The following is a 12,940-nucleotide window of genomic DNA, read 5'->3' as shown; positions in this document are numbered from 1 at the left end:
AATTGCTATCGCAATAAAAATGAAAATGCGTCCCTCAGAGCAGCGCAGGAAATGCTCTTGCAAGAAGTTGCTGCACTGAAGAAGAAAGCTGTTTGTGCGAATGAACGCGTGCAAGGGTTAGCCGGCAACCGCAGCTAAATCTCGCGCACGCGACAGAGCAAGGTGACCGGAAGCGCGCACTCTTTGTACGCTCGCGGGGCTCGGGGAGGAGGCGACGAAGACGGTAGGGGTGGGGGGTGCGTTCTGCTCTTGCGTCTGCTACTGACGGATCTTCCGCGCGGGCACCGTATCTTGCAAGCGATCTGCTATGTGGTCGAAGTGTGCGCCATTAGGCCCTCATCTTCAAAGCGATCTGCGGTGGGTACAAAGTTCAAAGGTGCATGCGCCGAATGCCGGTAGCTTCGTTTGCAGTCTGCTTTCGACGTTTAGTTCACGTTGAAGCGAGACGCGAGACAGTGCGAAGGTCAATTTGCCCGCTGCTGCTGGCACGCTTTCTAATTCCATCGTTTTAAACAGTTTCCGCGCTCATCGAGCAAGATGTCTTGATGTTTACCTGTGCGCACGTGACACCGTGCTTGTCTTTTATTGCGATAGCAATTATATGGACACTTCAACCGGATTTCTGCCGTCGGCGTCGCCGTCGCCGTCGTTGTCGCCGTCGTCGTCGCCGTCGCCGTGAGGTTCCCTATAGATAAAATCTTCGCCGCGCGCCGTATGCCCGAGCGGAAGTGTGCGGGGACGCGCGCTATCACGGAGAGCGAACGCACTCAATCTCCCACGCGCAAGCAAGGAAGCGGGAAGCGAGCGCCGGAGGGAGCGGGGGGGGGGGGGGGGGCGCACTTCTCTGCCAACAACCGCGCTCGTCACTCGTCGCTCGCGCGCACCGTCTCTTCTCTACACACGGCTCTGACCTTTATGCGCGCACATTCGCCGCTCAGTTTCCGTTGAAGCGATAGACGCACGTGCCTTCGCCCGCAGCGGTGTATGCTTGCTGCCAGCGTTTTGACAGTCGTTGTCTGCAGTCATTCAGTGTGATCTATTCGTGTTTGTGCGCGCTCACACCACGCTTGTTCATTCAGTTAGTAATAGTCGGGCCACATTTTCCAACGCACGCTACACATGCAATGCTGCCCGGATCGGCAGTGCAGCGCTAGCGGTGTGTCCCTTCGCACGCGCTGCCCACGGGAAGCCCTTCTCATCAACACCACTGTTTCACACGCGCCTTCTGGTGATCATCCAGTCTCTCTTCATGTCGGTCTACTTACGCCGCAGCACACCTGCTTACTTAAAGCTCATGTTTACTACAATTCATATTGCTACCAAAGCCGCTCACCTTACTTCGTATGACATTGCTGTGTTGCTATCGCATTCATTGCTTCGCCCTTAAGGCGAAACTGTGACATTTTTTTAGTTAGTAAGCGAATATTTACAACTTTATACGGCCGATAAAGGTACTATCCTTACTTCGTATAGCTGTCTACTAATTTGCTATCGCAATCGATGCTTCGCCTTTCGGGCGAAACTGCGACTTATTTAAATCAGTGGGGCATCGCTAGTACTTATCAGCCCCAAGAAATTATTATGAGAAATGTTTATATAGCAAACCGTCGTTAACTACCAATATTCCCTGTTAAAATGTTACATTTCGTCATTTCGTTAAAGGAGTCGCTTTGAAATTCCTAACTTGTGCTTAGGTTTAGGGCTACCGTTTAACCAGTCCGCACATACAAAGGGGGGGGGGGGGGCGCGCTGGCATAAGGAAACTAACTTCCTGGCACCACCATTCATTCATTTTTTGCGTGTGTTGTGAGTAATCGGTCAACTAAAGCTGGCCGATTTCTCGGTCAGACAAAATCCAAGACAAGTAAAATTTTCTTTCTTTCTATATCTCTTCCTTCCTTTCTCTCTCTTTCTCTCTGACCTTCGTTTGATTTTCTTTCTTGCTCTTTCTTTCGCTCCCTTTCTCTTTTTCTATCTCTCTTTCTATTTCTCTATATCTATCGATCTTTGTTTCTCTCTCTATTTCTTTCTCTCTCTCTTTCTTTTCTTCTCTCTCTCTTTCTTTGTCTGACCTTCGCGATGATTTTCTGTATTTATCTCTCTCTTTCTCACTCTCTCACTCTCTCGGTGTTTCTTCCTTTCTTTATTTCTATCTCTCTCTCTCTTCCTTTCCCTCTCTCGGTCTTTGTTTCTCTCTTTCTCTGTCTTCTTTTCTCTCTCTCTCTCTTTCTCTTTCTTTCTTTGACCTTCGTGGTGATTTTCTTTATTTCTCTATCTTTCTCACTCTCTCTTTCTTCCTTTCGGTCTTTATTACTCTCCCTCTTTTCCTCTCTTTCTGTTTTGTCGCTGTTATGTGCCATTGAGCTTGGACCCTTTCTGCACTATCGCCAGGATCGGCCCACTTTTCAGCGTGACACCGTCGCCACCACCGCCGCCGCCGACACTTGTGAGCCTATAAAGCTCCGCTTAAAACATCGCGACTTCTGTAGCGGTTCCGCAGGGCACAGCTTTGGTTTCCGCGTACCGCGTTAGGTAGTCTGTTGCGACAACTATTCATTTGTTTCCTGCGGACGACGTAGGGAACGGACCAAGGAGATCCATTCCCACCTGCTGAAGCGGTGCTGGAGGAGGGTCCAGGGGTTGCAGAACACCAGCAGGTTTCAAAGGTGGAACCTTGCGCCGTTGACAATCACGGCAGCTTCTCATGTAGAGCTGAACGGACGAGAATAGCTGTGGCCAGTAATACTTCTGGCGTATGCGCGCTAGCATCCTGGCGAAGCCTAAGTGCCCGGCACACGGGTCGTCATGACACGCCTGCAGCACTTCTTCGCGCAGTGAAACTGGGACGACAAGAAGGAACGTTTTTTTCGCTGTTTTCGAAGTTCTTTTTGGAGAGCACGTCATTCCGGAGGCTGCCTTTTCAGTCGTGGAATAGTTCACCTCCGCCTTTGTCAGACTGCGGCTCGCGTAGGCGAGCCGCAGTTGTTCGGCGCCGCCTTGCCACTGAACGAGCATAGCACCGAGCCATACGATGCTGGCGTCTGTGCGGATGTCTGTGTCAGCTTTGTCGAAATGCGCGAGTACGGGGGCGGTTTGCAGTCGCTTCCGCAATTCTGTAAATGCTTCCTGTTGTTCTTCTGTCCACTCGAAGGGTACATATCTTAGCGTGTTAGTCTCGTTAACGGTTCGGCTCTCCTTGAAAATCCTTCGACGAAACGACGGTAGTAAGCGCAGAGACTTAAGGATCGCTGAAGTGCTTTTTGTCTGTTGGACGCGGGAACTCAGTGACGGCAGCTAGCTTCTCGGGGTCTGGCCCAACTCCGCGGGGGCTAACTACCTGTCCGAGAAAATTTAGCTCCTGAAAGCCAAAATGACATTTCTCAGGCTTGATAGTCAGATTTGCTTTGTTGATTGCGAAGAGTACATTCCTGAGTCGTTCTAGATGTTCATCAAACATTCTTGAAAACGCCACAACGTCGTCAAAGTAGACTAATCACGTCTGCCATTTCAGTCCAGAGATAACAGTGTCCATCATACACTGAAATGCGGCAGGTGTGGAACCCAGGCTGAATGGGAGGACTTTAAATCCATACAATTCATCAGGAGTCAAAAATGCCGTTTTTTCATGGTCACGCTTATGTACTTCGATCTGCCAATACCCAGACTTAAGATCCAACGAGGTGAAAAATTAGGCGTGGCGTAGATGGTCCGCAGCGTCATCGATCCGTGGCAGGGGATAAACGTCGCGTTTGGTGACCCTATTAACCCGTCTATAGTCTACGCTGAAGCGTAGTGTATTGGCCTTCTTTTCAACTAAAACGACGGGTGAAGCCCATGGACTTATGGACGGCTGAATCACGTCATCATTTAACATGTCTTGAACCTTGCGCTTTATCACTACCCTTTCCGTAGGCGCAACGCGGTAAGTATGCTGACGAACGGGGCGTGCTACTCATCCGTAGGAATGCGATGCTTCGTAACGGAAGTGCTCCATACTTTAGACTCGGTAGAGAAGCAGCCAGAGAAGTCATTGACAAGGTCCAGTAGCTGCTGTTTCTGTCGTTCCGATAAGCCGCAGTTAATCTGAATGTGATCGCTCAGGTTGACCTCTTTCGATGTATTAGGGGAAGCAGTTTCTAGCGAGGTGACATCAGTGAAGGTAGCAATTTCATGGAGGAAGGCGACAGCTGTGCCTTATGGTAAGTGCTGATATTCGTGGCTGAAGTTTGTCGGCAGGACTAATGAGCGTCTGTGCTGAAACTGAACGAGGCCCCGTGCAATGCACATTTTCCGCTCAAGCATTAACGGAATGTTTGCCTCGGCGATGCCCTCATAGCCATCAAATGCGTCGCACGTTACCAGGGTCAGTAGGCTGCTTCTTGGCGGTACCGTTATGCTGTCTTCGACTATGCGCAAGGCGTTTTCGGTGTGATTCTCGGTGCCAGCGTCGATTACTATGGCTTTTGCCGTAGAGAACGTCACATTTTTCCAGGGAAATTACGGCTCCATTCGCTAGTAGAAAGTCCACGCCGAGTATCAAGATCCTCGAGCAGCTGGGCAGAATAATGATGACTCCGACGTACGTAAATCCATGAATATTTACCCTAGCAGTGCTCTGCCCACGGGAATTAGTAGATGCCCTCCAGCAGTAAGGACCTGTGAGCCAGTCCACTGCGTAAAAACTTTAACTTTGACGCAAGCTCTCTGCTCACAAATCGAGCTGTCCGCACCATTGTCAATTAAAGCTCCGACTTCTTCGTCGTCTATGGTAACCAGTATGTCCGACGTTACCACTTGCCTTTGGGCACCTGAGTGTGAGTTAATGTTGGTGCGTTGTCATTGTGATGGAGGATATTCGATGCGCTCGGCGTCACCGGCCTGTCCTCCGGTGGGCGCTGGACTCCGTTTTCCGGGTTCGCAGTGCTGGGTGAACGACGTCTACGAGCGTCTCGATGAAATAAAGGACTTGGAGATCGGCATCGAGCAGGCGATGCAGAACGGGGCTCGTGCCTTCGCTGCTCGAATGAACTATCATGACTCGCAATGAAGTTCTCTACCTCCATCGGGCGCTGACCAGGTCGTGGACGAGGTGCACTTGGAAGGAACCCGCGATGGCCCACGCGTCGATAGGGACACATCCTGTAGACGTTGCCAGCCTCTCCGCAATGAATACATACAGGCCTGAGATCAGGAGCCCGCCAGACGTCGCTTTTCCTGGGCCCCGACTCCTCGATGGACGGTGGCCTGCAACGCCTGAACACTACTTCTGTTTGTTCGGAGGGGCACATGACGTTTGAGGGGCCGTACAGCGACGGTCGTCGTACGGCGTCCGCATAAGGCATTCGGATTGGCTCCCGCTGTTGCGGTACCTCATAGCGCCCAGCAGCTTGGACGGCTTGCCTAATATCGTCGCACAATACCTCCGCCACCGAAATTCGGGCTGTCGGCGCGTCGGTTACCTGCATTTTGTGGAGCTCTTCTATATATATATATATATATATATATATATATATATATATATATATTGTGAGCCAAATATTCCTCCTTCATCTTCGTTCAGCGCGTCGTCTTCGTTCAGCGCGTGGCTCAGCCGAATAAAGGCGACGAGACAACAGCTGTGCTGCTGCCTTACAAAGTGGTGGAGATTGCTTTCGATCCCCTAGACCTCTGCGACGTCGAGTTCCACTGGAGCTTCGTTCGGGTCGCCGTTGCTCCGCCTGTCCACTGCCATGACCCAAGTACCGCAACCCGGAGCCTCCGGCATCACCCCCGCTGCCCCCCAACCAGCCGCCTCCGCATGGACCGTTACCGCCCCGCAGCGTGACCCCACCACATTATCTGGTCTCACGCGCGACGACGTCGAGGAATGGCTGGAGAACTATGACCGAGTGAGGGGGTACAACCACTGGGACGACACTCGAAATTTTGCCACGTCGCCTTCTACCTGTCCCATGTCGCGAAGACGTGGTTCTTTAACCATGAGAGCGCCTTGCCCGATTGGACCACCTTCCAGCAGCAAGTCCGGAAGATTTTCGGAGCGCCATCCATCAGTTCTGAAGTTTCAAAGCGGCAGCTCGACGCGCGCATGCAACAACCAGGGGAGACGTACACTTCGTACATTGAAGACATCCTTTCCCTTTGCCGCAGCGTCGACGCGGCAATGAGCGAGACCCATCGCGTTCGACACATTTTAAAAGGCATTGGACACATTGCGTTTGACGCACTGGCTTTTAAAAACCCCACCACCGTAGAAGATGTCATCGTGACCTGCCAGCATCTGGTTACACTACAAGCTATCCGGTTACAGCCAGACGTCTGTGACACGCGACCTTCTTCGGATGCCGATTTGAGCACGTTGATTCGGGCTCTGATCCGCAAAGAGCTTCAAGCAAAAGGCCTGTCGTGCTCTTCTGTTCCTCCAGCTCACTCTACGTTCACTGGGCTACGAGACATCATCAAAGAGCTGTCTTCCTCGGTTTACACTGTACGCCCTGACCCCTACGACGCCGCCAAATCTGCCAGCCACGTACGCCCAAGTTGCTGCCATGCAACCTTCCGTCGCTCAGCGTGCCCGTCCGGTTCCTCAGAACGACGTCGCAGCCTTTACACCCCGTGCACCTGCACCTGCATTTTACGCCCCCTGGCGCTCCTCCCGCACAATCTGTTATTATTGTGGCATTCGAGGCCACATCTCGCGGTTTTGTCGAAAGCGCCAGCAGGACGAACGCCACGGCTACGATGCTTACGAGAGGGATCTGGTGCCCTTTCCGAGCCCATACCAGTGCCGCCCTTCAACACGTTCCTTCTCCCCACCCGCTCCACCCGACGCTCCTCGAAACTACCGTCCAGGACGCCGCCGCTCTCCTTCCCCTCTCCGACGCTCAACATCGCCACTCCTGACAGTCACCCACACCGACTACCACTCGGAAAACTAGATGGTGCAGTTTTTTGGGGGAAAGCTGCATCGCTCGGACAAACAACAACTCCTGAGAGCCCGGCCAATTTGTTATAAGTGTATGCTGAAGGTGTGCCTGTTCGAGCATTAGTTGATACGGGAGCCGCTATTTCTGTTATTCATGCCGATTTGTGCTCTCGTATACGCAAGGTCACTACACCCTACCATGGCACTCCTTTACTTAGCGCGAATAACCTTACGATACGGCCATCGGCACAGTGTACCGTTCGAGTTTTTATTGATTGGATTCGCCACCATATTCCGTTCGCAGTGCTGACTTCCTGCGCTCATATGCTCATTCTTGTTTTGGACTTTCTTTCTGCCGCTGCCGCTTTCATCGCTTTCCGACAAAGCCTTGTCCACACGCGCGAGACCGATGACACCTACCAGGGGCCTCAGTCCCGCCACCATCTGCGAACCGTAGCCGTTTGTGTGATGCCACCTGGCCACGAGCAACTGCTTGTGATTGCTTCCGACGTAACTGACAATGGCGATGTTCTAGTCGCCCCATCAGCCCGTTGCCTATCGAAAGGAATTGCACCAACGTCGAGTCTCGTTCGTTTCATCAACGGCATGGCCCTTCTCACAGTACTCAACGTAACAAATGAGCCGATTTTGCTTCCCAAAGGTGCTGTCGTGGTTTGCGGTGTGGACACACAGCCTGTCGCCGTGATGGCTTCAAGTACTGGTACTGCCGAACCACGCCCACCTGCAGCTGCTGCTCCTGCTACTGCTCTCGCCAACGCAATAAATACGGATCTGACTCCGAAAAAAGCACATCGCCTACGGGCCTTGCTGTCGAAACATAAATCTTCCTTCGACGTACACTCACCTCTCTTGGGACAGACTTCAGCGGCAACTCATCGCATGCACGTCGATGGAAGTTCTATCGTCCGCCGTCGACCATATTCTCACGGCTCACTGGAGACAAAGAGCGAAGAGCGGTATTTAATTGAGGCAATGAGGACAAAGCGCTCAGTTCAAACTTCTTCTTCTCTAGCACCTCGCTTGCAAGCTCGAGGTCGTCGTCTTTGTCGTCAGCGTGGTTGGGCACAGATAGCGTCGCGGCATTTGCCCCCTCCATAAGGAGCATCGACCCGATGCTCGGCGGGTAGCACCCGGTGATCAGCAAACCAGAGAGTACCCATGTCATTCAGAAAAATAAGGTTTCATGCGCACCACGTGCACAGTCTCAGGCAGGTTCATACGGCGTCTCGAGCAGGATGGGCTGTCAGGAACAACTTCATAGTTGACGTCGCTAAGGCGCCGTAGAACCTTGTATGGTCCGAAGTATCGGCGTAGAAGTTTCTCCGCGAGGCCCCGGCGGCGTACTGGAGTCCAAACCCAGACTCTTTGGCCGGGATGGTAGACGACGCATCGATGGTGTTGATTGTAACGTCGAGAATCTCGCTCTTGCTGGCCAGTTATGCGAACGCGCGCGAGCTGTCTTGCTTCTTCGGCGCGGGCTGTAAAATCTGCGGCGTCAGTCTCGGAATCGCTGGAATCATGATGCAGCATAGCATCCAGCATTGTAGTCACTTCTCGACTGTGGAGGAGACTGAATGGTGTCATTTTTGTAGTTTCTTGCCGAGCCGTGTTATAAGCAAACGTGACGTAGGGTAATATTTGGTCCCAGTTCTTGTGGTCCACATCGACAAACATGCACAGCATGTCTGCGGGAGTCTTGTTGAGGCGCTCCGTAAGTCCACTGCTTTGCGGGTGATAGGCTGTCGTCCTTCTATGTGCCATGCCACTGAGCGTTAGTACAGTTCGCAAAAGTTCAGCCGTGAACGTGGTTCCCCTGTCGGTTACGATGACCGCTGGAGCACCGTGCCTCAGGACGACGTTTTCAATGAAGAACTGTGCGGCCTCGGCTGCTGTGCTGCTCGGAAGTGCCTTGGTTTCTGCATATCGCGTAAGGTAGTCTGTCGCAACTATGATCCACTTATTTATGGGGGCAGATATTGGGAATGGGCCCAAAAGGTCCATACCAAATTGTGCAAACGGCGTTTCCGGCACTGAACCAGGATGTAATAGTCCGGCAGGTTTCGCAGGTGGTACTTTTCGTCGCTGGCAGTCAAGGCACGTTCGAACGTAGTGCTTCACCTGGGCTGCAAGCCGTGGCCAGTAGTACTTCTCTTTGATCCGCGATAATGTTCTTGTGTACCCTAGGTGGCCTGACGTAGCTTCATCGTGACAGGCCTGCAATATTTCATTGCGGAGAGTTTTAGGGACGACTAGTAGATATCTGTTCCCTGTTGAAGGGAAGTTCTTTCTAAAAAGAACACTGTTGCGTATGCAGAATGATGACAGGTCCCTTGAGAACAATCCAGGCTTGTTTGTGGTGCGGCCTTCTAGGAAATCAATTACAGAAGCGAGCCTCTTGTTGTTGAGAGATGGTGGTCGCATCAACAACTCCTAAAAAGCCTGTGGATTCTTCATCAGCTCCGCCTGACGACTCGATCGGCGATCTGGAAAGGCAGTCAGCATCTAAGTGCTGCCGTCCCGATTTATAGACCACTGTCATGTCGTACTCTTGAAGCCGTAGGGCCCAGCGTGCCAAACGTGCAGATGGATCTTTCATGTTGGTCAACCAACAGAGAGAATGGTGGTCACTTCTGACTTCAAATGGGCGGCCGTATACGTACGGGCAGAACTTGGTAACTGCCCATACTACAGCCAAGCATTCCTTCTCTGTGGTGGAGTAGTTCGATTCGGCACGTGACAGTGTTCTACTCGCGTAAGCGATGACTCGCTCTGTGCCGTCTTGCCGCTGAACAAGGACGGTGCCTAGACCCACGTTGCTGGCGTCGGTGTGGATCATTGTGGGCGCATCCACGTCAAACTGGGCTGGTGGAGTTTGTAGACGGTGCTGCAACTCGGTAAATGCCGCCTCCTGCTCCTCGCCCCACACAAACGCGACATCTTCTCTGGTTAGGCTGGTCAGCGGTGAGGCGATGCGTGCAAAACCCGCAATAAATCGCCGGTAATATGCGCATAGGCCCAGGAAGCGTCTGACTGCCTTCTTGTCCGTAGGCTTTCAAAACTTTGCGACAGCTGCGATTTTCTCAGGATCAGGTCTGACACCTGTCTGGCTTACAACGTGGCCCAAAAACTGCAGTTCTTCATAGCCAAAGTGACACTTTTCAGGTTTTAAAGTAAGCCCAGCGGACCGTATGGCTTGAAGAACTAACCGTAGCCGTCTGAGATGTTCATCAAATGTGGCAGAATAAACAATCACATCGTCTAGGTACACTAAGCAAGTCTTCCACTTAAGGTCTGAAAGAACGGTATCCATTAGCCTTTGGAACGTGGCTGGGGCGGAGAACAAACCAAAAGGGAGAACTTTGAATTCATAGAGCCCATCAGGCGTCACAAAAGCAGTCTTTTCGCGATCCCGTTCATCGACCTCTATTTGCCAGTACCCACTCTTTAAGTCCATTGAGGAGAAGTACCGAGCATGCCGTAGCCTGTCGAGGGAATCGTCGATGCGTGGTAAGGGATACACGTCTTTTTTCGTAATCCGATTGAGCTTGCGATAATCGATACAAAACCGCAGGCTACCATCCTTCTTCTTAACGAGTACCACGGGTGACGCCCAAGGACTTTTTGACGGCTGGATGACATCATCTTCTAGCATTTTCTTGACTTGCTGCTGTATTGCTTCACGCTCTTTCTCAGCCACGTGATACGGATGCTGCCGGATGGGTATTGCTGTTTCCTCCGTAATAATGCGGTGTTTCCTCAGTGGTGTTTGACGCACTCGGGACGTTGTAGAGAAGCAGTCCTTAAAATGGTCAAGTAGTTCCCTGAGACTTTGTTTCTGTTGCGGCGCTAAACCTGGGTCAACGTTGACGACGGGTGCATGTGGCATCGTATCGGTGGTTGATTCGTCTTTGACAGCAAAGCAGTATTGAACGTGGTCAATTTCGTCAAAGTATGCCACAGCGGTGCCTTTAATGATGTACCGGCGTTCATTAGTACAATTTGTCAGTAGTACCTCTGTGCGACCACAGATTAGGCTGACGATACCCCGAGCGATAGCAACACCTTGATGGAACAGAAGTGCAGTTAATTAGAGTGGGCGTGTGAACAGCACTGCGATGCAGTTTACTAATCCGCTCTGCTTCTTCGTCCAGGTTTCGGCATGTGTGCACTTCAGCGCCGTACCGCTATCGTCATCTACCAGCGATACCAAAAGGTTGCCCAGTCACTCCAACGACGCAAGAGGATCCGCCTGGCCGCGCAGTAGACACGTGTTCACTGCCATCCCTCTACCATACCAAGGATTCGGATCGACAACGACATCATCTTCTGCTGCCTATATGAAGAGCTGGCGGAACCCCGGCGCCCTTAGTGGGCGTGTGAACAGCACTGCGATGCGGTTTACTAATCCGCTCTGCTTCTTCGTCCAGGTTTCGGCATGTGTTCACTTCAGCGCCGTACCGCTATCGTCATCTACCAGCGATACCAACAGGTTGCCCAGTCACTCCAACGACGCAAGAGGATCCGCCTGGCCGCGCAGTAGACACGTGTTCACTGCCATCCCTCTACCATACCAAGGATTCGGATCGACAACAACATCATCTTCTGCTGCCTATATGAAGAGCTGGCGGAACCCCGGCGCCCTTAGTGGGCGTGTGAACAGCACTGCGATGCGGTTTACTAATCCGCTCTGCTTCTTCGTCCAGGTTAGTCCTGTTACGTCTATGTACGCTAAGAAGTCGAATAACGTCTGTCTGTTGCTGTTCCCACGCCCGGGAGTTTTGTTTTGCGTGTTACATGATTGCTTTGACGTTGTAATTCAACTGCTTATGCTGTCCGGGGATGTTGAGCTCAACCCTGGGCCTAGCACGAGAACCCAAACCCAAGTGCAGGGCTCTTTGCTTGATTCCCAGTCTAAGCAATTTGATGATATGTTCGGGATGTTACAAGCTGCAAACACGCGAACAAAAAAATGGAAAAGGACCAGATGGATTTAATCAAGTCTGTTGATGACCTTAAAAAAACACAGGCGCATTTTCAGGAACATCTGACAGAGATAGACAAAAGATTGAAGGAGGTTGAATGTAAAACGGTCGCTCTTCAGGAATTCGAGGAGCAGGCACAGTGCCTTCGCCAGTCAATTAATCAAATTAATGGTGAAAACGTTCAACTGCGCTCTAAGCAAGCTGAGCTTGAAGACATGCAACGGCGAGACAACCTTCTTTTCTACGGCCTATCTGACACCCAGTCAGAGTCCTGGGCTCAGTCAGAGGAAAAACTGATCAATCTGCTTTCATCCTGCTTGGAAATGTCGCGCTCTGAAATACTGATCGAGAGAGCACACAGACTCGGTGGGTATAGTTCCAACAAGTGCAGGCCAATTATTGCCAAATTCTCTTCTTTCAAAATGAAACAGCAAATACTCCTCAATAACTCTAAGCTGAAGGAAGGAAATATTTCCGTTAGTGATGACTATTCACCCGCTACTCGTCTTGCTAGGAAGAAACTGGTCGAATTCGGCAAAAGCCAACCCCTAACCTTCAAGCTTCGTTTCAACAAGCTGTACATAAATAAAAAGTGCTACACCTACAATCCCGCTGATGATTGCGTACGTGAAATTTCTAGCACCTTAGCGCCATCGGCTGATTCTTCTGATTCCGTGCACGATGCCTCCGCGCCAGCCGCCACTGAATAGCACTGCGCGAGGGGCAGTGGTCCAAAGTTACCAGTTATTAACGAACTTTCGCTGTTATTTACAAATATCCGAAGCATTCTTCCAAAACGTGACGATCTTTGCTCGGCTATCGATGCTTCTGACGCCGACATAATCTGTCTTACTGAAACCTGGTTATCTGCGAAGATTGATAGCTGCGAATTGTTCGATTGTAAAAAACACTTCAACATTTGTCGGTGTGACAGGGGTGCTCGGTGTGGCGGAGGCGTGCTTATAGCAGTCTCTGATACTGTTTTGTCTTTTCCTATCCATATTACGTACGCTTT

The 12,940-nt window shown here is 51.4% G+C and overlaps 1 protein-coding gene across 1 annotated transcript; it reads left to right on the top strand.

Moving 5' to 3' along the window:
• Window positions 1-11,610: 11,610 nt before the first annotated feature.
• Window positions 11,611-12,635, top strand: LOC125944211 (uncharacterized). Its single transcript, XM_049664530.1, has 2 exons — window positions 11,611-11,826; window positions 11,982-12,635. The coding sequence occupies exons 1-2, from the start codon at window positions 11,611-11,613 to the stop codon at window positions 12,633-12,635; spliced, it is 870 nt and encodes a 289-aa protein (XP_049520487.1).
• The last annotated feature ends 305 nt before the right edge of the window (window positions 12,636-12,940 follow it).

Source organism: Dermacentor silvarum, chromosome 3 (assembly GCF_013339745.2).
Source record: "Dermacentor silvarum isolate Dsil-2018 chromosome 3, BIME_Dsil_1.4, whole genome shotgun sequence".
Classification (NCBI taxonomy): Eukaryota; Metazoa; Arthropoda; class Arachnida; order Ixodida; family Ixodidae; genus Dermacentor; species Dermacentor silvarum.
Note: the sequence above shows the minus strand (reverse complement) of the source record. Positions and strands in the feature narration are given on the sequence as shown.

Excerpts from the sequence above, each read along its gene's own strand:
- LOC125944211 (XM_049664530.1), top strand. The coding sequence starts at position 11,611 with ATGCGGTTTACTAATCCGCTCTGCTTCTTCGTCCAGGTTAGTCCTGTT. Across the intron at positions 11,827-11,981 it reads GCACGAGAACCCAAACCCAA|GAACATCTGACAGAGATAGA; the intron begins GTGCAGGGCTCT and ends GCGCATTTTCAG.